Source organism: Danio rerio, chromosome 5, assembly GCF_052040795.2.
Source record: "Danio rerio strain M-AB ecotype USA chromosome 5, GRCz13ab, whole genome shotgun sequence".
Classification (NCBI taxonomy): domain Eukaryota; kingdom Metazoa; phylum Chordata; class Actinopteri; order Cypriniformes; family Danionidae; genus Danio; species Danio rerio.
In genome coordinates, this window is record NC_141025.1 from 47,995,188 (window position 1) to 48,020,891 (window position 25,704).

The window sequence follows — 25,704 nt, forward strand, 5'->3', positions numbered from 1 at the left end:
AATATTACACAATAACTTTAAAACCGGGACATGTATAATGTCTTTTCCTTTATGGCCCATGTTTCAGCAATGGTTATTTCTTCATTAGGAATTCACGGAGGTCAATCAAACTGGACAGAAAAGATGAGGAGAAGGGCAGCAAGAAGTCCAAGGCCTCGTCACTGAAATACACAGCTGCCAAACTACACGAGAAAGGAGTCATTCTGGAGATTGAAGGCGTCCAGATTAATCAGTACATTATTCCGCTTTTTCAATCTATTGCTAATACATTTGTATCTTGAGGAACTTCACACTGTTCCAAAATCAAGCGCATGGTAACTGAACTGACCCCAGATAAGTGGACATATTGCACAAAATGTCTTTTCAAAGAATGTCAGCAGTTTGTTGTTGTAGTGAGTTCTCAATTTTCTCTTCCTCGTGCAGTCCAAACGGGAGTTTAACAAATGTCAAGCCAACTATTTTTCCTATCTCAGATCCCAGAAGGCAGATCAAAGAGAAATTATTTTTGTGTTAAGTGATTTAGTCCTTTAATTTGGTGTCAAAGAACATGTTTTATTTGCAAGGTTATTTGATGTATTAAGCTCCACCTATTCCAGTATTTCAGTCGGTGTTTTGTACATTTCAGGTTTAAAAATGTTATGTTCGACATTTGCCCTTGTGAGGAAGTGGGTGACTTTGAGATAAAGGCCAAGTTTATGGGAGTTGAGATGGAGAAGGTGCAACTGCATTTCCAGGTCAGTTCCCAAGTTCCCAGCAGAGCCTGGCACACTCATTTTCTTCTCCCATACAGGACATTACTTTTATTATCTGGAATTGCATGTATGGATGAATAACAACAGAAACTTTTTTTTTAATATATCTTGTTATTTTTTTATTATTATTATTATCAGGACCTGTTGCAGCTTCAGTATGAGGGAGTAGCTGTCATGAAAATGTTTGACAAGGCCAAAGTCAACGTCAACCTCCTGATCTTTCTTTTGAACAAAAAGTTCTATGGAAAATAATCATCTTTCAGAGCTCATTCAGTGCAAATGTGTTTGGAAATATTAACTAGCTATCAAACTCCTGTTTTAGATATGTTAGTTTACATGGATTGCACAGAAAAGAATGGAATGTGCCTTTGTTTTAGATGTTTTTATTAATGAAATGACTCTGCCTGTGCAGGGGAATTTGTGCAACTGTTTTTTTTTTTTTTTTTGTATTTAATTTACTTTAAAAGGAAATCTTACCACTCTAAGAATATGATACATGCCATGCTGTACATATGAAAAATACTTCTGACTTGACTTTTAGTGAAATGAAATGTGTTCGAACCACAATCAAAGTGTTCACAACATGTTTAATGACTGGAATTCCTTCTCTTTTAGTTTTTTGGAAAATTCTGTATGAATTATATTTTTAAATACGAGCATAATTGACAAATGTTATGACAAGTAATGTGTTGCAAGCTGTAATGTTTTAATATGTTAAAAATGAATAACATGATTTCAGTAATGCACTACTGCCATGTGGCTGATTAATATGATAAACTGGAGGAGCCGTCACAGGCCTGTCATTAACTAGTGCCTTAACTTTCTATGTGCTCAACTGTGCATATTTTAAATGATATTTTAAAAGTAGTGTTTTTTTATATATATATAAATGTTCTGTTATGAGATGAAGTAATATTATTGATTTTAATAAATATAATTATCATACATCTAGAAAATGGTGTGTTTATTTTTCTTTATTAGTGATATTTATTAATAATATTTTATTTATTTTTAATTTTGCGCCCCAAGGGACCAACTATGTGTTTTTATATTTTTGTAAGTCAAACAATAAACAATTATTCATGCAATAACCAAATTCATCTTGCTCAAAATTGATGTAGGATCAAGCAAAAAAAAACAAACAAAAAAATGACTGACATATGAAATCACCTTAGTTTGGCAATCCCAAGTTGCATTACAATCAATAATAGACTCTACACCTCTTACCTACACTCAGGGAGGGGCAGTATTTATGAAACAAGTATTATAAATCCAAAATAGTGTTTTTTAATTTGTGTTCGATAGGTTTTAACAAATTGGGTTCATATTTTCTGTCAAAATACCAAAGGGTCTTGTATTTTTGTATTTTTTAAAAAACTGTAAAATACTTTGCAAGAAGTCTACATGATGATCATAATAATGCAGTGTCAGGCTGATGCTTTCTCAGTTATTTGCCTGAGCTTGAGGTCAGAACAGAAAATTGATCACAGGGGGGTCAACGCTTGTAGTATGGATGGAAATCATGCATCTTTGTTTAAGAAATGAGATGGAATAAAATGTCAGTCCTTAAGAACAGGATGGGGAACCTTCAGCACAAAATCCTTCTCAGTCTCTCATTCTCAGGTGGAAATTCAGACAAACTAGAATAATAAAACACCTAAAGATGCAGTAGGCAGTTCATTTTGCTGTGGCAACCCCAGAGTAGTAAAGGGACTTGCCCGAAAATAAAACGAATGAATAAAATATGCTTTATTGGTGTTCACTAAGGGGGTTAACTGAGACTTTTCCAGGTAAATAAGAACTAAAAAAATTTGGGAGAATGAGTAAACTGCACATATAATAGTACATTTGGATGAATTGCTTTTGTAGATGCTAAAAAAATACGACAAACAGCATAAAAATAAGTCCTTCAGTGACTGACTTAAACTTGCTCAGAAAAATGTTATTGTTAACAAACAGTGACCACATTTACATGGACATAAGTAATCTAATTATTTGCATTAATTCAATTGACAATAATTTGATTAAGGTGTTTATAAGAGTTACTTTTTGAATGTTCCTTCCATGATACCGTTTTACATGTTATAGCAAATATTTGATTGTCATTGCTTTACTACATTATCCGCGTTTCCTCAGCTGTTTTAGTGTAATTTTGGACATTTTATTTAAAATTTTTTGACTGGCTACAGTTTCACTTTCGTTCAGGAAGATTTCATTCTTGTCCCCGCTGCCCGGCATGATAAACTGAGGTATTGGATTCACAGACTGGTGGAAGAGTGTTGTTTTAATAGAATTTGATACCGCATGCCGATTGAAAAGGAAAAATCTCTGCATTTCGCGTTGCAGGTGTCAGTGGTCCTTCACTGACTCAGTAGGTGCAGTGTCAAACAGTCTGGAATATCCTGTGGCAAAACGCTGTGAAAAGTCCAACATGATGGTAATAGTTTGATTGCGGTGTTTACATGTCTGTGCTGCACTTCAATAATGCCACTAAAATCGGCATACTTCACATGTCTCAATTCGAGTTCTGTTTAGTTTGATTATGACCTTAATCAGATTAATCAAAAATCTGTTTACATGGTTGACTCTTAATCAGAGTATTGTCTTTATCGTATTAAAATCGGATTATTGTTGTCCATGTAAACATACTCACTGTTTACTTCATTATGTAAGTTTAATGGTCAAAGGATTGATCGAATATGCCTATTGATAGCACGTTTGCAAGGAACTGTTTTACTCCCATGTGAAAGTATTTTGTAGTAGGAAGAATTTCAAAATACAGTATTTTATTTTGATATTTGTTGTAGCCGCTGTATTTTGTAGTTTATTTTGATACATGTGAAATTAAGCAATTTGGTATTTTAATTTAAAATACATTTCAATGTATTTTTGTCCATACACTCACTTTCTTCCGATAATACAATTTGCAAGCATGCAAACTCCATACTGAACAAACGCTTTGGCTTTGAGAGATGAGTGAATTTAATTTGCCTCAGATTTGCATTCAGGGAATTAACAGATGAATAAAAGTCTACACTGTTAAACAATAATAATAAACAAAATAAATCATTGGTGCTCCTAAAGGGCAAATACTAAAAACTCTGTTTCACCAAACATAGTTACTTCATAAGAATAACTTTATGACACCTTTGGGTTTTCTGTTTTTTACAAACAATATCTTCAATAAACATGTTTGTACCCTGTTAAATAGTACTAGTAGTATAACTTCTATTTACCAAACAAAAATTTTATAAATGCTAAAAAGCAAAAAGGCTAATAAATGTGTTAAAATAATAACAATAATAGTAATAGTACTAAAATATTTCTAAGGTGCAAATAAAAATAAACTTATCATTGTGGAATTCAAGTAAAATCTAGTAAGAAAAAAATATTAGACACTTTTTATATTGATTAAAACACAGTATACAGTGAAAACCCCCACCATTAAAACTATAAATGTTCTTCTGATGTCAAGCATGAACTAGTCCCTGCTGTGTTGCTGGGTTTCACATGTGTGTTGCTCGAGTAGGCGTCAACATTTGCGCCACAGAAAAACAGAATTCTCCACCTCTAGTAGTTCTTGGTGTCTGCTGTTGAGCGCGGGTTCAAGATCATTCTGGAAAGGAGTTTCTGTTCTCACCCTCTCTTCATCAATTTGCGCTGCGGTGTTTGAGTCGTGATGTTGCGGGTTCTGTTGGTGACGGGTCTGCTGGCTCTGAACGGCTCTGCGTCTGCGCTGCCGAACAACGGTAAGACGCTTACAGACTTTCTTTTATCAGAATAAAATATGTGAGCTCAGTTCATTAAAATAGGCCTGTAGAACACAGTGGCATGTAGCATACACGATGAATCGCATAAAACGTAACGCAATAATAACGAAATCCCTTTAAGTTTAACTTGAAAAGTGAAGTAGCCTATTTTGGTATGAAATATTGGTATTAGATATAGGCTACGTTTAAAAAGATAAATGAATAGCAATGCTTGTACTACTATATTAACAATATAATAATTACATATATAAAAACAATATAATAAAAACAAAATAATAATTGTTTTAATGAATAGCCAAAACGCTGCTAATTGTAAATTCTAAACATGGAAATAAATAGGCTATGGAATTCTGCAAATTAATTTTTTTTTTCTCTGCAACAGGAATTCTAGCTAACATGACAAAGATTTAATAAAACATGAACAGAAAGAAAATAGCCTAACAAAAAGTATAAAATTATTTGATGCATTAATTAAGTTAAAATAACTTTTAATGTTACAATGATTAAATGCTGCAAAAAAAATGAATGTAAACACGTTTTTTCTTTTTTTTCAGAAACATTTATTCGCTCATTTTCGGGATTTTTCCTCACCGTCACTGATGAGCCGTTTGATTATCTGGACGTGCAGGAGGGGGGAAGCGGCTTTAGTTCGGGTCAAGAACCAACACTCAGGAAAGAGCACCTCCACCCCCCGGCTAAAAAGACTTATCACATCTCTCAAGAGGCCTCGAGCTTCCTCACAGGCCGCGTGGCGACCGCTGTCATCCCGACTATATACATAATAGTGTTCATCATCAGCGCGCCTCTCAACCTGCTGGCGCTGGTCATGTTCGCGCGCAAAGTCAGACCCAAGAAACCGGCGGCGATTTACATGATGAATCTAGCCTGCGCAGACCTTCTGTTTGTTCTGCTGCTTCCGTTTAGGATAGCCTACAACTACAACGGAAACAACTGGATATACGGAGCCGGGATGTGCCGTGTTGTCACTGCTGCTTTTTACTGCAACATGTACTGTTCTGTGCTGCTGATTATGTGCATTAGTGTGGATCGCTTTCTGGCTGTCGTCTACCCGATGGACTCACTCACTTGGCGAAGTCCCCAAACCGCGACTGTCACCTGCGCCGCCATGTGGCTTCTGTCTGTTGGCGGAGTGACACCTTTGCTCATTTCCAATCAGACCATTCACCTACCTGACCTGGGCATAACCACCTGCCACGACGTCCTCGACATCCAGCATCTCCGCGAGTATTACCTGTACTTCTTTCCAATCTTCTGTTCGCTTTTCTTCTTCATCCCGCTCATTTTTAGCACCGTCTGCTACCTGCGCATCATCCAAGCCTTGTGCGCGGCAAACGTGGAAAACCGCGCGAAGAAAACGCGGGCTGTTATTATGGCCGTAACAGTTTTTGCAGTTTTTGTCATATGCTTTACACCAACAAACATCATCTTATTGTCACATTATGTGAGGTTTGCTTACAAGCACAATGACGCGTCCTATGCCGCTTACCTGGTCTCCATGTGTATGGGGAGCATCAGCTGCTGTCTGGACCCCCTCATCTATTATTTTGGTTCTTCTCAGTGCCAAAAACAAGTTCTTGCTTTTCTCAAATGTCAGGGGGTCCCTGGTATTGAAAGGAGCGCACAGTTCACCTCCAGCACAAGGTCAAGTAATCTGGAGACTTTGAAAAGCAGTGTGAACAGCCAGTACATAAAGCTGATGGCATGAACAGTCTAAACCTTGACTATATGGCTGGTTGGATATGTCTGGATTTTTGGAAGGGTTTTGAAAACTTTTAAGCTGGCCAGGATGAGAGATCTTGTCAAGCCATGATGCAACAGATTTCCAAGAACATTCTGTCTGTAACAGGGTTTTTCTTTCATTTTATTTAGGATAACTCGATGGGTGGAGTTGCCTGCACTTATTCAAAGGAATCTTATATAGAGTTGCATGATAACATCAGAACCTGCAAGAACAATTCAACACGACTTTTCTTTTGATTTTACCAATTAACTGAAAGAGTAAAACAAGATTTCTGGCAAACACAACTTTACAATCTTTTATGTTTTGTTGTACAAACAGTCTCATGGGAATGGGGTACAGTACATGCACACAGACTTTTCATTTCAGTCAGCCACCCCTAGAGCTTCTGGTTAATTGTCATCCCAAACAAAATTGCAGTGTTTACGTTATCTGATTTCTTAAAAAAAAAAATAACAGCGATCTTAACTGCCTGGCTAAGATACGATATAAAGTCAGTGGGTGTCAGATCAAACAAGAAGCACTGCAATAAATTAAAATGAATATTACCTCAGTATTTTCAATGGAATTTCTGCGCTAACCTGCGGCGCCAGCGTTTAAACATTTTTATGCTTTAATAATCAAATGAATGCTTTGGTCGATTTAACTAGTTATATTTGAATTACATTACAATATCAATGCTATAAAAAGAACCGTAAAAACTTTAAAATAGTCACATTAAGCTTTCCCCTCAAGTTCATCAATGACTGAAAAAACACTAGCTGTGCTTATAGTCCATTTGTAACTTTTAATTTCTAAGATTCCATTCGTTCATTTTAGTATGATTTGCTCATCCCACAATTAGGGTTAGGGGAAATCAGCCGCTCTTCATTTCTTTGTACGATCTTGGTGTCAAGTAAACAGCCATTCTGTAAAAAGAATTAAAGAGGAATAGAAAAAAGAAATAGAAAAAAAAGTTATTATTACCATAAGTTCTAATGGTTTTGTCAGTTTTATTATGGAATAAATGATGATTGGCCATTGTTCTGTCAATTATAGTCATATTAAATGCTGGTTACTACACTTAGAGATGTTGTTCAGATCTAATTTTAGATATTTGTCAGGTTTTTTTTCTCTTAAACAAGTCCTGTGTGGGGGGACTAGTTTATTTTACATATTGTCCACAAGCTTTGTCGTGCTTTGATTACATTTTCTGGTCCCATTTTATGTAGACCCTTCTCACATTTCCGGGTTTCTCAGCGCAAGTCGTCATAGTTGGGTAAACTTAGAGCACAGATAGTGAATGGGAGAGTCCAACAAATATATATATATATATATATATATATATATATATATATATATATATATATATATATATATATATATATATATATATATATATATATATAGTATATTTTTATATTATATATATAATATTAAAAAAATAATTGCGTGAGACTGACGACGGCAGCCAGGGAAGAGCATACCGTCAAATTTACCTTTAGCCCCATAGATGCTGCATTACAAACACCTTGCATAAGCAGTAATTCATGTTTTGTAATTTGTTACAAAGATGATATAATACATTCATAAATGCATATAAATGTTGATGTTTAAAAAAAAATCTAAATCTTAAAAACTTTAAAGAATTTAAGACTATGATGATTGTAAATGCATCCTAACAGTCTTGTGAAAAGGGTTAATTAAATGACTTTAACTACTGTATGTACTTACATGTAAATAAATACAGTGCATTTCTGTTTACTGTGTTCATAATGTATTACAGAACACTTCTGGTGCGCTTGAGGCGGGATATGAGTACGGTTGGAGACAGGTTTGGTGGTATGGGTAGGTTTAAGAGTGGGTTAAGGTGTAACTGTGCGGCAACACCAAAGGCGGCAAGAGCATCAAAGTTCACTCTGGCCGCCCTGGCAACAACACTGTCTGCCTTTACTGATCCGCTGGTGACAGGGTCGTAATTCTCTACATTGATCTCAAATTTAAAGGGGCCATTGCAGCAAATCTTTTACATTCCCACATAAAAACATGTTGTTAGCATGAAAATGTTGTTGATCAAATTCATTTAACTATGGGAGATCAGGTTGTTGTGTGTGGTGTGGCTTTGCTTCACTTATTTATTATGGGTCAATGTCTGAAATATTCTGAAGGAGCAATACTGTTTTGTATTATTGTGATGGTTAGCATGAGATTCCCGCTATTTTATGGAAAAAAAACATTAATGCACATCAGTAACTCAGTAACTTTTTTTTTAATGTATGTCCCTGTAACAAAACATTGTAAAATAATTGGAAATCCTGTGAGTGCAATAATCAAACTCTTGGAAACAACTGTGGTTGGAACCAAAGTTCACAGGACTATGTTTTCTAGACTCCTCTCAAGTGGTGGGCGTCTGCATTTTCGACTGGTTGCCGCTGAACCCCGTCATAGCTCATTACCATAAAGTTGATTTGATTTCAACTCTCCTCGACACTCATACCAGCGAACATGCGTCGCACCATGCCACTGCTCGACGGTTATCAACGCCGGCTCCCATTGAAAATGAATGACTTCTGGCTACTTTGATACATTTGCCGCTTTTGGTGTGAACTCACAGTAAAGGATGGTCCACAGTGTGATTACAAATGTAATTACATGCAGACATTTAATCAAGCATAAGTACAATGTATAAACATGTATTAACTCAAACATTGTAACATTATTAATTACAGTGTAAGTACATATTAGTTAAAGCCACAATATAAAGTGGGATAGTTTTTCTGACTGTAAATGAAATCATTTGGCTATTATAGAGCTATAATGTGGTAAAGACACGCCACAATATTAGCTGTGCATTTATCTCGAAATATCAGCACAAACTAGAATGTTCATCTGCTAATCAGAATCATCCATTCATGCAACAGCCCCACAGGTTATGGAAATCATATTGGTTTAATAGAAACTATAATGGTCTTCTATTAGTTTCATGTTAAAACAAATAAATCCTAATAGATTATATTCCCAAAACAAACTATACACTATACAAAAACTGATTTTAATGAATGTTATTTTTAGGAGGAATTATTAGAATCATCTGTGATGGTTTCTGTTTTGTTTTGTTTTTTTTTTCAGCAGGATATGCACAGAACCACACCACACTACAAAATACACATTACAACCTAAGAATTGACATTTTCACGATGAGTCTAATTTACTCAATGTTAAAGTGATGATTTATTAACTCTACCACTGACTTTATTTCATTTATGAATAGAAATCATCATTATAAAAAGCCCATATAGGATGACCTTGGGAAAGAAATGATCCTTCCAGGTTCTGATGTTTTTTATGCTCTGGTCTATTACTCATAACTTTCTCTTTTTTTTGTGTTCAAAAGACTTATGTAGTTTGCACTTAAACAATTAATATGCTTTTATAGTGTCTTATGTATAGGTTATTGTTTTATTTTTGTATTTGTGACTGAAAAGAACTATATTCTTCTTAATAAAATGTACATATCAAGATAATGCTTTAAAACACAATTAAAATGTTACTTAAAATTAATAGTAGTTAGTCCTGCATCCTGGGGGGAGGGGGTGGGTTCATAATATTGATACCAGTTTACTGTGTTTTTCTTTTCTTTGTTTTGTTTTCATTTGATATCTAGGTTTGTTTCACTGCTGATTAGCGTGCAGAAAAGCTTTACTTCGCTGGGATGCATTACATGGATTTTTAATAATGTTACAAAAGATTTTTTATCATCTATTTCATGCAAGAACTCTGGAGAAAAAAAAAATCTGTATATTAGAGGATATTATAAGGACCATATCAGAATATTAAAACATACTGCAGTAAACACTGCTGATTAATATCAGCTTTAAAGCCTTCATGGGAATACATTATATTTTAAAATCTAAAATAATAATAATAATAATAATTGCTTAACAACATTCTAATATGCAGATTTGCTGAGCATAAAACACCTTTTCCAAACACTTCCAATCTAAAGTCAAATGTTACAAGTGTAGTGGTAAATACTTTCTTAAATGTTTTGTTGACCTGTACACTGTAAATGACCAGCATATCTTGATGTGTTGGTTTGTCTTCACCAATATGTCACTGATTCTCTAAGCTGTTAAATTTTATAATGCTGTTTTTGTTTTCTAATGTATCCAGCAAGAACATAATAGTTACCATCTAGATAAAGGGTCAAAAACTAAATATAATTGAAAGTCGTGGGCCGAAGATAAATATACAAAACTAGTTTAAAGTTGGCATTGGTAATTTCCTAATTAATGTCCTAATATTTAAAAATTAATAAAAAAAAACATCACTTTGAATCATATTAACTAATGCAGTATAACTTTTTAAATGATAACTTAATGCAATAAAAACATAAGCAATCGCATCAATAACACAGTGGAGATCAATGCTGAATACACTGGTCTAGCAGAATCTGCCCTTGCCTTGATTTGCTCACCAAAATTTCTGCATTGTCTTCTATCCCCCCGGGTGACAGGATGTACATTTTAAACTAAAGTATTAGCATTTCAATTGAAACATTTAATTAGCTTTTTTTTGAAGCTTAACAATTAAACAAACAACAGGTTACATTAAATTTGCAACGACAATCTCTAAACCAGAGATGACCAAAGTAGGGCCTGCTGGCCCATTGCAGCCTTTGACTTGGCCCTCCATCCCATCTGAAAAGAGGGAGAAGGATGGAGAGGGTTGGGGTGAATGCCTTTAAAAGAGATCATCATTTCTAATTTGTCATAAACTTTTTTTGTTTGTTTGTTTTAATGCTGAACAAAAATAAAAAAGAGCAAACCGAAATGAAATGTTTAATTAAATGTTTTCACAAATGTAAATACGGTCACTCAATGGATAGAGGACTACACAGAAGACTTCAGCGAGCAAATCACGGTGTAACAGAGGCCAGGTAGTAGGAGCAACCGACTCCCATGCGGAAGGTCGCCAGTTCGATACCAGCTCGGAGCAGGTTGGGTGGCGTAGGACTGGCGGGGTTACAACGGCAAAATAATGTAATTCCATTTTGTCATAGATGAGATTGTTTTTGTTTTTACTGTAATAAGTTCATTATAAAATATAAGAAAATATTCTGTATTAGTTAATATAAAGAAATATTTTCTATTTATTTTTAAATATTATTAAATAAATTAAATATGGCTACTATAGTAGCCTTCAGCGCACAACCCTCAATCAAGTTTGGTTTTTGCCCTTTCATTAGAAAAAGTTTGGACACCCCTGCTCTTAACCATCTCTATCATTCTCCCTCTCTTCTCAGATTGGATGGTAGGCCAAATCAAATGTTTCCATTGGCCAACTTTGGCCCGCGGCTCCTAGTTTGGGCATCTCTGATTTAGACCATCTAGTCAGCAAGAATATAATCCATGTTCTAATAACCCATCACAGTAAACCAGCATGTTTTAGAAAGCTCACAAACACATACTATAATTGGTGAAAATGATTTTTATATCAGCATATTCAAATTCTTCACAGATAGCTGTATTTACAAGAACAATTTCAATATGACACGAAATCTTGAAGTGAGTCCTAAAATCGTAAGTTCAGTCTTTTGCGTTTAGAGATAAGCTGTACATTTGCCTAATTCTGCAGCTCAACTAAAACAAAGCCAACCTTTGGTTTGCTAAAACATTATGTTTGATATATAGTGAGATTGGTTGTCTGGTCAAATCCAGTGAATTTGAGGCTAAGCACATTTAAATTTAAAGTGAATTCAAATACAATGTATGTAGGGTGTATTCACACTTACAGTTCCATTGCCTTTGGTCCAGACAAAAAAAAAAAAAAAAAAAAAAAGCAAACAATTAATACAATTTGTCCTGGTAGCATTCATGCTGTTATTTTAAGATTGAAAAAAAAAAAACAGGGCAACAATACCACTATGAAAAGAAAAACAGGTATGCTTGAGAAATCTGTCCTTTTATGGTCACAATTTGTGACACCATGTACTGTATTTGGTTCATTTACATGTCTTTGGTCCATGTTGCATTAATATTTCAGTCAAACCGTACTAGTTTAGTTGGAAGCTGACCAAGACCATCTTTTCAGGGATCTGTCCACTTGTTAAGTGCGTAACCAAAGGGTTCAGAAAACAACGTTAATTATGCAGTCGCACAAGAATTAATTTTAATTGGACCAACCTAGAAAAAATTAACTTTTTTTTCTGTTGTTTAACTAACCATGCAAATGTGGAAATTATGGTATATCCAAGATTAGAGGTTATGTTTGGGATTCTAAGGGCTTGATGGAAATCAGCCATGCTGCATAGTACAACAATGTTAAATATAAAAAGACAAACATGAAAAAAAAACCTTAAGCCTAGTTCACACTACAGGATTTACAACATTGGCAGATCGCTGTGCTGTTCACAGTATGCGACAGTATGTAAATGATCCACAAGAGGGGGGGTCACACACTACATGATCTGACAACAACTTGTTCGCCAACAGCTCAGTCAAGCTACCAAACCACAGCCAATAAAATTTTCCAAGGGAGTTGTCATCAGAAAAAGCTGAACACCATTTGCTTCTTGTTTGCTGATTACATCACTGACAGTGTTTCAATCTTTCGAGGGAGCGTTTAAAAACATTGTCAGTCAGCTGATGCATCAGTCACTCTTCTGCAAGGTTCAAGTGAATAGATACAGAGTTTTTAATTTTTGTAATTTATTAACTCTTTGAAATAAAACTAACTTATCTACAACCCTGGCTTTTCCTAAATATCTGTGTACTTCTTTCTAACATTGCTATTTTTAAAAATATAAACAGTAAAGAACTGAGCATTTCTACCTTTAATTATCATATTGGTCAAAATGACTGCATGCATGTCTGCTACTTTTCGCAGTGACTTTAAATATGCATGCATTTTATTTTTTGCCTAGCAACTTCCTGCTAACATAAAAAATAACTTTCTAATAGCAAAAACATAAATTTACTTCAGATATATCTTTCAAAGCAGCATATTCTGTGCAGTGAAATAGCTCCTGTTTGAAAGTGAAAATGAAAGCCAGGCCCAGACATATGCGTGTTCTAGTATCTTAACTACATATTTACAGGCTGGATTACCAAAAAGATCATATTTTTAAGGTAACGTTGTCATTAAATATGATGACAGATATTCAAAGCTTAATTTTAATATCTCAATAAAAGTTTTGAATGTAAATATGATGTGACAATATGACGTTTTATATGAGAATGGTCAGAATGACCAGTATGGTATTCTAATAGCCTAGTAGCCTACTCTCGTGTCCGTGTTAACGCAGAGTGAAGCAAGTGCATCTATGCCCATTCTGGCCAATCAAAGACGTTTCTGTTCAGTTCCTTAGCAAACGGCCATTCAACTTATGCTGATATGCTCTCTTATTGGATGCAGCTTGTCACTACATCTGACCGCACGTGGGGTCAAGTCGGCTCTGGAATATTCAGTATGCTAGATATTGGATTTCTGTCTACGAGGTCTCAGCGACGCATCAGCAAGCCTCTTTGATGCAATGTTTAGTAGTTCACACATAAAGACTGCAGAGCACAAAGCACCCGCAGATTTTTCCCCAATAGCAGCCCGATCTGACGGCAAGCACGTTAACTTCCAAATTGGGCTTAAAATCCTGTGGTGTGAACTAGGCTTTAATCTTCAGGTCCCAAGTCTTAACCTCCAAGCCTTGTCTTAACCTTCAAGTCTTTTCTTAAGCTTCAAGTCTTGATTCTTAACCTTTAAGTCTTAAGTCTTAACCTTCAAGTCTCGAGTCTTAACCTTAAAGTCTCTATAGTCTTAACCTTCAAGTCTCAAGTCTTAACATTCAAGTCTTGAGTCTTAATCTTCAAGTCTTGAGACCTAACCTTCAAGTCTCAAGTGTTAACCTTCAAGTCTCGTGTCTTAACCTTCAAGTCTCGAGTCTTAACCTTCAAGTCTCAAGTCTTAACATTCAAGTCTTGAGTCTTAATCTTCAAGTCTTGAGACCTAACCTTCAAGTCTCAAGTGTTAACCTTCAAGTCTCGTGTCTTAACCTTCAAGTCTCGTGTCTTAACCTTCAAGTCTCAAGTGTTAACCTTCAAGTCTTGTTTGTTAACCTTCAAGTCTTGAGTCTTATCCTTAAAGTTTACAGTCTTGTCCTTCAGGTCTTGAGTCTTAACCTTCAGGTCTTGAGTTTAACCTTCAAGCCTCGTGTCTTAATCTTTAGGTCTTGAGTTATAACCTTCAAGTCTTGTCTTAAGCTTCAAGTCTCAAGTCTAAACCTTTAAATCTTGAGTTTTAAACTTCAAGTCTTGAGTCTTTACCTTCAAGTCTTGAGTAAGTCAAGTCAATATTTGTGATACTCAAGCAATCCAAGTCAAGTCCCTGCTTACTTCAAGCCGAGATGAAACCAAGTCATTGTTTTGCAAGTAAAAGTTAAGACTCAAATCTTTTATTTCTAGTCTCCAGTCAAGTCACGAATTGAGTCATACAAGTCCAAGTTGAGTCCCAAATACTTTACCCCACACCTTTGCTGAGTTTGTTTAAACAGAACACAGGACATTAACCATGAAATGACAAAACACATGTATGAAAAAAATGTGTAGATGTCTTCTGGATCCTTTCAAAGCTTATTTCAGTTTGGTCAGATTTGGTGTAGAAGGACGTCACTCCAATTCACAAAAGTCCACCACAGACAATATGAGTAGAAAAGCAGGTTGAATGTGTGTTTTTGCTGAACACTGTGAAATCTTGAAATTTTGCTCCTGTGCTGTCCTCTCACACACTCATTGTCATGTTAGGAGAATACTGTAAGACAGAAGATAGCATTGAATGATATCTGCAGCTGTATTTAACACAAATGATCCTTCGGAAACAGGCTTTCAGCATACATACACTTTCACTCTGAAACGGGTTGAGGAAGTTGCCGCTCATTTCTCCATCATCTCTTGGTGTGCCAGGCTGATTATTCATGCTGAGATTTCCTGGTGAGCTCTGATGAGTGAAAGAAAGGACTTTTGAGGATGCCGTGCACGAATGAATTTCAGTGAAATGTTGGTCACTGTTTAAATGTCTTTCAAAACTTTACGGAAATATCTCATACCTTTGGGAGGCTTTCAATGTCACCAGATCCTGTTGAATTGATGGAAGGAAAGGGCTTTAAAGTATTCAATGCCAAATAGCAAAAGCAAGAATGTGCAAATGGATGGAAAATACATATATGTTTGGCATTGTGCTTTATTAGTTAAATCTGTCCTACCTAATGAACCATTCATATGATGTGGTTCCATGCCTGCCATGCTCCCTATTGGACCATCTGAACCTAATGGAAACTGAAAGGAGATTTCTTATAACAAAGTTCTATATACAGTTAGGTCCATAAGTATTGGGACATCGACACAATTACAACATTATTGGCTCTATACACCAACACAATGGATTTCAAATGAAATGATGACGTGCTTTAACTGTAGATGGTCAGCTTTAATTTGAGATATTTTGCATCCAAATCAGGTGAATGGTGTAGGAATTACAACAGTTTGCAAATATGCCTCCCACTTGTTAAGGGACCAAAACTAATGAGACAGAAGAATAATCATAAATTAAAATTTCACTTTTCAATACTTGGTAGCAAATCCTTTGCAGTCAATTACAGCCTGAAGTCTGGAATGCAAAGACATCACCAGACACTGGGTTTCATCCCTGGTGGTACTCTGCCAGGCCTCTACTGCAACTGTCTTCAGTTCTTGCTTGTTCTTTTCAGATTCAGATCAGTTGATTGACTTGGCCATTGCGTAACATTCTACTTCTTTCCCTTTAAAAACTCTTTGGCTGCTTTTGCACTATGCTTTGGTTCATTGTCCATCTGCGCTGTGAAGTGCCGTCCAATGAGTTCTAAAACATGATTTGTCTGAATATGAGCAGAAAGTGTTGCCTGAAACACTTCAGAATTCATCCCACTGCGTTCATCAGCAATCACATCATCAATAAATACAAGAGAATCAGTTCTATTGACAGCCATACATGCCCATACCATGTCACTACCATCACCATGCTTCTCTGCTTAGGATCATGAGCAGTTCCTTTCCTTCTCCATACTCTTCTCTTCCCATCACTCTGGTACAAGTTGAACTTGCTCTCATCTGTCCATAGGATGTTGTTCCAACACTGTGAAGGCTTTTTCAAAACTCTAATCTGGCCTTCCTGTTTTTGAGGCTCACCAATGGTTTACATCTTTTGGTGAACCCTGTCACTTTGCTATTTCTATGATGGGTTGGTTTTGTTTTTTCAGTCTAATGATGACTTGCTTCACTGACAGTGACACCTCTTTGGATCTCATCTTGGGAGTTGACAGTAACATATTCAAAATGCAAATAGCACACTTGAAATGAACCTTTAATGGCCTTTTATCTATTCAATGTAATTGGGATAATGAGGGAATAACACACACCTGGCCATGGAACTGCTTAGAAGCAAATTGTCCAATTACTTTTGGTCCCTTAACAAGTGTAAGGCACATATGCAAACTGTTGTAATTCCTACAGCGTTCACCTGATTCGGATGTAAATAACCTCAAATTAAAGCGGACAGTCTGCAGTTAAAGCACATCTAGTTTGCATCATTTTAAAAAATCATTTAGATTGTTTTGGTGTATAAAGCCAAAAAAAAAAAAAAAAAAAAATATATATATATATATATATATATATATATATATATATATATATATATATATATATATATATATATATATATATATATATATATATATATAAATTTGGGTTGATGTCCCAATATTTATGGACCCAACTGTATATAAAAAAAATTTTATATTTAGGCCAAATACTGCAAGACTCCTCACATTTGGTCTGGTCCCATTTGGTTGGACTGAGCTGATCATGTACAGGTTGTCACTCGAGTTGTTTGACTCTAAAAATAAATGCACATCACATATTAGATTTTGCAATTGAAGACAAATGACTTTGTATTGGGTAAAGAAATGACTTTGTATTGGGTAAAGAATGCAGTGTGATTCATGCTGTCTACATTAGTTGCTAATAACTTCTATGCTAATGCAAACTGCAAACTTTACCTCAAAAACAACAAAAAAAATACACATACTGTAACACCATTGTAGCATCTTACAAGAAAGGCACAATTAATGTTCAATTTCAGAATGTTTTCACTAATGTTGGTAAGCAAATTTTAGGCTAAAATACACTAAATCTAAAATCAGTACTAAATTGATGCCAGGTGGAAACATAATGTGTTCCGACTGACCACCATTAAACAGATCACTGACATTTTTTATATGTATAGTTCACCCAAAAAAGGAAAATTTATTTATCATTTAGACAAAAAAGTTATGTTTTTGAAGAATGTTGATAACAGGTAGCCATTCTAGATCATGGTATGAAAAAAACCATTGAATGCAATATGCAATGACCAAGAGTGTCACCAATTTATTGAAAATACCTTATTTTGTGTTCAACATTTGAAAGATAGGTTTGGAAAAAAGTGAAGGGTGAGTTTTTTTGGGTGAACTATCTCTTTAATACCAAGTGATGTGAAAACATGGCTTGCAGTGTTGGGGGTAGAGCATTATAAGTAACCTGAGTTACGTAATAATATAACTTTTTTAGGTAATTAGTAAAGTAACTAATTACTTCATAAAATTAAGGAATAATATTTGATTTACTTTAAAAAAGATCAACTAAGTAAAATTTTTAAATTTATATAAATAGTTTGCTGAATTTAAATGAGTGTACTCATGTTGAATCACACTCAATGAGAGAACGAACTCCCCACGGGAACAGACAGAAAACATGATGGCAGAGCTTTAAATTTCTGTGATGGAAGTATTCTCATTATTTTGAACACATGGAAGACAATATAGTCTCAATGAACAGTGGTTTTACTGAACTAATAAGACAAAAATACAAAAGTAGCAAACACATCCCTTTCAATATTTATTAATCTGTATTTACGGCATGTAAAGCGTCAGGAAGTTCTCAGAAGGTGACTAGTTTACTAGTTTTTTTTAAAGGTAAATGAAGGTGTAGATTATACACTGTTTCAGTAAATACAGAGCTTCTCTGATTAAAAAAAAGAAAAATACCCCGCAGGTTCTGAAAAAGATCAAGTCTCAGGCAGGTATGAAAAAAGTAACTCAAAAGTGACATTAATTTCCATAAAAAAGTTAACGCAACTAGTTACTTTTCTGTGAAGTAACTAAATATTGTAGTAGATCAATTATTTCGAAAGCAACTTTCCCCAACACTGACGGCTTGTCACTATGGTGCATCTGAAGTAGTTGTCGTTTTTGCAGATAATAATTACCTGCAGGACTGGGCATGATTGGTGTGCCCGGAGGGCCGCCTCCTGCTGGGGGACCCTGCAAACACACTAATTCTGCTTATTCAAATGACCAGAGGGTCAGCCAAAGCTACCTTAAAGAAGGTACCAAAGAGACCTTAGACAGCATTTCATTACCTACCGAATAACTGCCTGGAGATGCGGATGAATAAGGGATCTGCTGGGGCAAAGAGAAAGACCGATACTTATATTGTTCAACATACAGCAGTTTTGGTCAGTTTTTACATGTCATGTAGTGAGAACTAACCGAGTTGTTATTTGGAGGATTTGGCCATGGTCTTCCTCCTGCAGGACCCCTTTACATATAGTACACAGATATATTATTTTATACAGAAGTAGCAATAGAGATTCAGACTTTCACCCAAACATGAAAATTTACTGTTAATTTATTCGTCCTCAAAACATGCAAAATGTAGACTTTTTACTTCAGCAGAACATAAAAAAAAACGTTTAAATGAATTAGGTGGTCCTTGCTCCAAATCATACATGCCAATGGCTACCAACAGCACTACCCTCCCAGGCTCAAATTAAGTTTTAGAAACAGGAAAAATCTGATTTTTGGGGAAAATTATCATATAGGGTAGTACAATAGAATCCTGACTTTTTTTTTAGAGAGACCTTCACATGCAAGGCGTTCTGGGATGTTGCAGATTTGCAACATTGGCCCAGTGTGGTAATTAGACACTTACGACTGAATATGATATGAAAAATAACTTTTTATATACAACTTTTCAAACAATGTAACAAATTGCTTTTCTGTGGCAGAACAACAACAAAAACAATATGGGATCTAAATCCAATATCTCAAATCCTCATTGGGTAGGTCATGTTTCCAAGTCACTTTGTCATGTGGTTCTCCAAGAAACAGTTTTTGTCTTTTGTGTCATCTGGGGAAACTGTTTGTTGCTAATGGACAACCAAGTCCTGCAGTGGTACTTCTAAGTAAAAACAAAACTCATAAAATATGTATCTTGCTAAACAGTTTCTCGAGAGGCTGGAGGATCATTTGCTCAAGCTGTGGGTAAAAGACAGTATTTTCGCAAATACTTTCAGATTCTTGCACAGACCAAACATTCACTCCGTAAGACTCAATGTACTGTAAGAAACTGCAGTTTATTTTGTTTAGCCAGTATTTATTTGTGACTTCAGACCACATTTTATGCTAAAAATCCTGTTTAATGTTCGACTGAAGATGAAAACGAAATCGCCTGCATTTTTGGATGAACTGAGGATGAGTAAATTTCAATTTTTTGAGAAAATCTTTTTTAATAAATTCAATCTCTAGTCTAGTGAATATTAGAGTATTTACGCAATGATAATGAGTTATATGAAGACAATTACATGTTAATCCCTGGCATTCCTGGTCCCACTAGGGCATTTAAGGGAGGCCTCATTCCACCACCATAGTTCTGGAATATCAATTCAATAATTTAAGACATTACAATACACTTAATTGAATGCAGTATCACAAACTTACCTAATTACCCATTGATAACTCACCTGCGGTCCAATAGGAACCATTCCTCGAGGGGTCATCCGCTGCATGGGCCCACTCAAGCTGGGATGGCCTTACAAAAGGATAAAGGAAGCAAACAGGTTTCATATTCCACAGTGGATTATAACGTAGCTAAAGGAATCTACATAATTTAGTTACATTTTATTTTGATGTTCCCCTTTAGACATACTTATAGTTAGTTAGGGTTTGAAGAATAAGTTGATGTCATTTCAAACAGGGTTTCTGCAGGTTTCAAATTTAAGACTTGTTAAGTCCTTTTTAAGACCATGAAGAATAAAATTTTAGACTCATATAGAGCTAAACTCTTTTTAATGGTCAAGCAGAAAAAAAATTGTACTTGCCCCATCAAAACTAAAAAAAAAATTCTTATTTCTTAGCAACATATTTTAAATAATGTGTCAAAACAAGTAGACTCTAGTTCACACAACAGACTGTTATAATAGATATGTTTAGAGTTTAGCTGAACATTTTATTGAATTGTATTGTTGATGATTAGAAGTGTGTTGATCGATTGGATAGCTTTAGATAAACAAAGGAAAGAAAGGAAGGACCATAATGACCAGACATAATGTCTGTGAATTTAAGACTTTTTAATGCCTAAAGCTTTGTTTTTGAAATTTAAGACATTTTAAGATATTTAAGAATGCGGACACACTGTTCAATGTTTCTTATAGTCTGTAGAATGTCTGCTGGGAGGCCATCAAATCAAGTCTTGCATTAATCAGTTACTAATTCGTCACCTTAGAAGTAAAATGTCTATCTGACATTTTTTTCAAAATTGAGTTATTGACATATTCTTATTAAATGACAACTTATTTACATTATGGGATGTTTTTTATAAGTTGTTTACATTTTAAGACTTTTTATTTAAAAAAAACAAATGTTACACACATATTGTTTGCTATGGAATGTAAAAACTATAAAGCCCAATATCTTAAAATCAATCAAAACACAGCTAGAAGCTTCTCATTTGACGAATTAGTGACGAATTAGTCTACTTATACTCTTGAGACAGCTAGACAGATGACAAATAGCATCAAACGTTACTTACTATAAAGTGTTAAAGGCACACCAAGGTAAACTATTAATTTAAAATCTATTTTATTTTATTTTTTGTTCACACTTTTCTTTTTGCATTACCTCCTGGTAACCAGAAGGTGTCCTCAGTGTGCTATGTGCGTCAGAGCACTGAATCCTGCTAATAAAATCTATTGATTAATACATCGAATTAGCAACCACAGTCAGTGTAGTGGATTAAAAACAACACAAATGATTTTCCCCAACATTTTCAAGGCCACATAAAGACACTAAAACTAGCACTTAATATATGAGGTACTTTTATACTTCAAGTTTGCTGGCCTGGCTTGCATACTTTAACTGTTATGTTATTAAAAAATTAATTAAAATAGTTTTTCCATGGTAATGTTTTACCCAACTATTTTTAATAATGCTTTGTTGTGAAAAGTGGGTTGAAATAGTTAGTTCACCCAAAAATGTAAATTCTACAAATGAATTACTCACCCTTGTGTCATTTTAAACCTCTGAAACCTTTGTTTGTATTCAAAACACAAATTAGGATATTTTATATTAAGTCCAAGATCTCCCTCAAACTCAACAGAAAGGCTTGTCAATAGGGTTCAAACATGGTGGGACAAAATAGAGATGTTGGCATATTAGATAAATATTCAGTGGAGGAAAGAATTGTACAGTTATTTTGGGCTACTCCAATGACTAAATAAGCAGCTTTGTTAGCCATTGTTTGCTTAAGCTCTTTCCAGAAGACAGTCGCTGATTACATCACACAATGACATCACACAATGTTAAAGATGACAAGTGTTGCCCGGTTGAACACTTGAGAAGAATTTAGCAGTCTAAATAGCAATGAGCAGTAAACTGTATACAAAAAACATTGCACTTTTACAATTTCCAGTTTTGAAAGAAAGTCTACGAATTTTGTGAAATAGATTTAAAAGGTTCAAGATAAAATAGTGGAATTATTTCATATTTGATTAGTTCAGATGGTTAAAGAAGTATATGTGTGGGCTTGATCATAAATATAATGCTATGTTTACAGTTGGGCGAGGCAGTGGCGCAGTAGGTAGTGCTGTCGCCTCACAGCAAGAAGGTCGCTGGGTTGCAGGTTCGAACCACAGCTCAGTTGGCGTTTCTGTGTGGAGTTTGCATGTTCTCCCTGCCTACGCGTGGGTTTCCTCCGGGTGCTCCGGTTTCCCCCACAGTCCAAAGACATGCGGTACAGGTGAATTGGGTAGGCTAAATTGTCCGTAGTGTATGAGTGTGTGAATGTTTCCCAGAGATGGGTTGCGGCTGGAAGGGCATCTGCTGTGTAAAAACTTGCTGGATAAGTTGGCGGTTCATTCCGCTGTGGCGACCCCGGATTAATAAAGGGACTAAGCTGACAAGAAAATGAATAAATGAATGAATGAATGTTTACAGTGCTGTTAGCATTTTTAATGTTTTAATACCTGGCTGTCTTGTAGGGTCCATCCCACTAGGTAGAAGTGGCTGGTTTCCAGGCCCCAAAGCCTGTTCAGATTTAAGCATTAGTCAATGTCAGGTACTTACAAAATAATAATTATAATAATGAATGAAATAAATAAAAAATCCCCAAAGCAGATTATATGAGAGAAAGACCTGATTGGGTATTCGGAGAGAACCTCTGGGTCCACCAGGGTATCGAGGAGACATAAACTGCTGAGAAGATACAAGGACAGAGAACAGCTGATCAGTTCAGTCTACAGTATATCATGTCAATTTTTAGGAACAGAGGACAACCTCTTCTCGATTTATACAGCAGGCAAAACAGAATTTTATACATCACACCACCAGATGGCAACACTGCAAGTCTATTTTAAATCCTATAATCAGTGTTTTTGGTCAAGTTATGGTGTGTTCATATTTATATTTTCCAGTTGGCAAGTCATATTTACACATGCAAATCACATTGAATGAACAACATAAAACAGCAATGCAACCTTTCAACGAATGGACTTTAACCCTTGTATCTTTAAAATGACAAATAAAAAAAATGTGCATCAGTGTGTGTTTTTGTTTGTGTTTATAAAGGTGCTGCTATCATATTTTACAGATGCAACAATGCTGAAGTCAAACGGTCTGAGTTAAGTTTAAGTTCATCAACAACATGGCTTCAACTCATTCCTCAAGGTAAACCAAGAAAATTTTATTTAAAGGAAATTTTTTAGATGTCAATATTAAAGTCTCGGTGAATTCAAAATAAAAGTTTTTCAGATGTTAGTATTTCAGTCTTAAGGATATCTATAAGCTAGAGTTCTCCAAAACAGTGATAAAATTCAGATTTAGAAAATAACATCCAAAGCTTGTAGTTTGTCACATCCACCAAAATGAATCAAAAAATTTTGACCACATGTCCATGAAACATTTTAATAGCAAATAAGCAGGGATTAAATATCTGTTACAATTCTTAATTTTAATTTTAATAAGTTTTAAAAGTTTAAAAGGTTTTAAAACAAAGCATGTTTGTATTAAAGACAGTAAAACCACTGTAATTTTTAACTGCTATTATCACCACAGCCACATGGTGTCAGTAAATGTACACATTCTGTGTGTGTGTGTGTTTGTGTGTACTCCAAACGGCATTTGTGTGAGACTCATCATTTCAGAAAGGCTTAAATAAACACCACCACAAATACATCAAATAAATTTACTTGGTATTTTTGACTAATGAGCTGTATTTCAGCTTCATCCGAGTTTGTCTGTCACTGACTGCTGTTTATCTGATGTAACGCATGACGAGAAGCAGGCACGCATGTAGGAACGGTGGGTGGGGAGAAGCAGCTAATTTGCATTTAAAGCCACAGGCTACAAAAACAGCTACACTGTACTTAGACACCAAAATGGGCAGATTCTGGAGGCTATAATAAATTATCAAATAGGTATTTTGAGCTGAAACTTTACAGACACATTCTGGAGACATCAAACGCTTATCTTACATCTTGTAAAAGGGATAAAATAGGTGCCCTTTAAACAAAATTTTAAAAATCACTTGATTCCTGGTAGATTTTTTTTTAACAGTTTTACCCATAAACAGAACTCAAAAGATATCAGTGGCTTGCAGCGGACATGGACTTCAATACATAAAAGCAAGTGCAATTACAACAGAAGTATAGTGAAGCATGCTGTATTTGTTAAGTTCAAACAACATATCTCAGCAGACCGGTTAAAGTAAATCTGGATCAAACTAAGTGCATTGGAAAGGAAAACTAGAGAAAGGATTGTTAGAGCTGACGGCTGGATTCTTCTGGAGTCTGAGCTTAAGACTATCAATGAGCGATTGTCAATAGACATCAGGCAGGCCAGCAGCTCTCAGACTTCCTGCTGACAGGAAATCAATGCATGTTCTGGTGCATTATTACTGATGTACAGCCCAGTGTTTATGCACTCCAAATCCTCCTTCAAAAAAACAAAACAAAAAAAAAAACAACAACAACAGACAATTAAGCGGATAATTGAAAAAAAAACATATCTGTTATTTCAATTTGACAAGTGAAAGTATGGAAATCCTTACATAAGCCGCTCTTATAGACTTTCATATATAGCTTTCTTGGCCTGAATAAATATTTAATTGACCATTCATTCATAATTTCTCCTGACTCAGCGCTGTCTCTGCCGGTTCAGCTGTCAATCACAGAGGAAGAAAAGGACTTTACTATTCATAAAGTATTTCAGTCAGTTATTATCTGAATACTTTCTCCAATGCCACTGTTTTGTTGGAGTAGAATACGTCTCGAAATTCCCTTATCAATAGGACAAAAATAAATTAGTTACATGTTTAAAGAGTCACATGTAAGAAATAGTTCACTTTTTGTTTTCATCGCCAATGTGTGAACTGCTTGTAATAAAACAAGAACTCTTCTGACTTCCTAGTTTGATGATAAAAGCCTGGAGACTAATTTTTACTAAATGTACTGAAAAAAAAATGTCTTGTCTTGTGGCTAGTCCACTCATATCTAAAGATTCTTTAATCAAGCAGAATTTTCTAGAAAAGCAAAACATATTGTATTGTTTTCATAAATATTATGCCAAATTAAGTGATTTTTTCCTTAAAACAAGCAAAATAATCTGCCGATGGGATAAACAAAATGATCTTATGTCAAAAGGAAAAACAAGATTATTTTGCTTACCCTGATGGCAGATTATTTTGCTTGTTTTATGGAAAAACTCACTTAATTTTGGCATATTATTTCTGAAAACAAGACAATGTGTTTTGCTTGTCAAGAAAATGCTTCTTGATATAAGCACTTTTAGATATTTAGACTAGAAAAAAAGACAAAAAAATTAAATAAAATCCAAGTAAGAAAATCATTATTTGCAGTGCATGGAACACCTTTGTAGGAAAGCTCCAAAGGATCAGAGCTAGGGCAATACATCTGTATTACTATGATCAGATAGTTCACCCTAAAATGAAAATTAGCTAAACATTTATCCACCTTGTAATGGTTCAAAGCTTTTCCAATTTTCATTTACTAATTTATTTATTTTATTTGGATCACAAAAAAGATTTTT

General features: G+C 35.0%; 3 protein-coding genes across 16 annotated transcripts in view; 2 read left to right on the plus strand and 1 right to left on the minus strand.

The window, feature by feature from the left end:
* Nucleotides 1-25,704, plus strand: part of iqgap2 (IQ motif containing GTPase activating protein 2) — a 457,800-nt gene that overhangs the window by 119,130 nt on the left and 312,966 nt on the right. The window contains exons 36-38 of one of the 3 annotated variants that reach the window (XM_087252369.1): nucleotides 89-232; nucleotides 626-734; nucleotides 891-1,708. The exons of 1 other annotated variant lie outside the window; for it this stretch is intronic. In XM_087252369.1, coding sequence (XP_087108495.1) covers nucleotides 89-232; nucleotides 626-734; nucleotides 891-1,004 — 367 coding nt within the window. In that variant the 3' untranslated portion in view covers nucleotides 1,005-1,708. 3 annotated transcript variants of the gene reach the window in all.
* On the plus strand, nucleotides 4,432-6,248 carry f2r (coagulation factor II (thrombin) receptor). The gene is given in 2 exon segments (NM_001114846.1): nucleotides 4,432-4,501; nucleotides 5,077-6,248. Coding segments are annotated over 2 exon segments (1,242 nt in total).
* ssbp2a (single stranded DNA binding protein 2a) overlaps nucleotides 11,733-25,704 on the minus strand; it is a 73,258-nt gene continuing 59,286 nt past the window's right edge. The window contains exons 6-18 of one of the 12 annotated variants that reach the window (XR_015490308.1): nucleotides 22,795-22,851; nucleotides 22,626-22,686; nucleotides 20,127-20,194; nucleotides 19,968-20,035; nucleotides 18,874-18,922; nucleotides 18,748-18,783; nucleotides 18,591-18,645; nucleotides 17,113-17,180; nucleotides 15,514-15,586; nucleotides 15,358-15,386; nucleotides 15,150-15,248; nucleotides 14,351-15,062; nucleotides 11,733-14,308 (exon numbers count right to left, since the gene is read on the minus strand). Coding sequence is in view for 2 of the 12 variants with exons in the window: in NM_001110378.1 (NP_001103848.1) it covers nucleotides 15,033-15,062; nucleotides 15,150-15,248; nucleotides 15,358-15,386; nucleotides 15,514-15,586; nucleotides 17,113-17,180; nucleotides 18,591-18,645; nucleotides 18,748-18,783; nucleotides 18,874-18,922; nucleotides 19,968-20,035; nucleotides 20,127-20,194; nucleotides 22,626-22,686; nucleotides 22,795-22,854 (696 nt within the window). In the remaining 10 variants the exon portion in view is untranslated. 12 annotated transcript variants of the gene reach the window in all.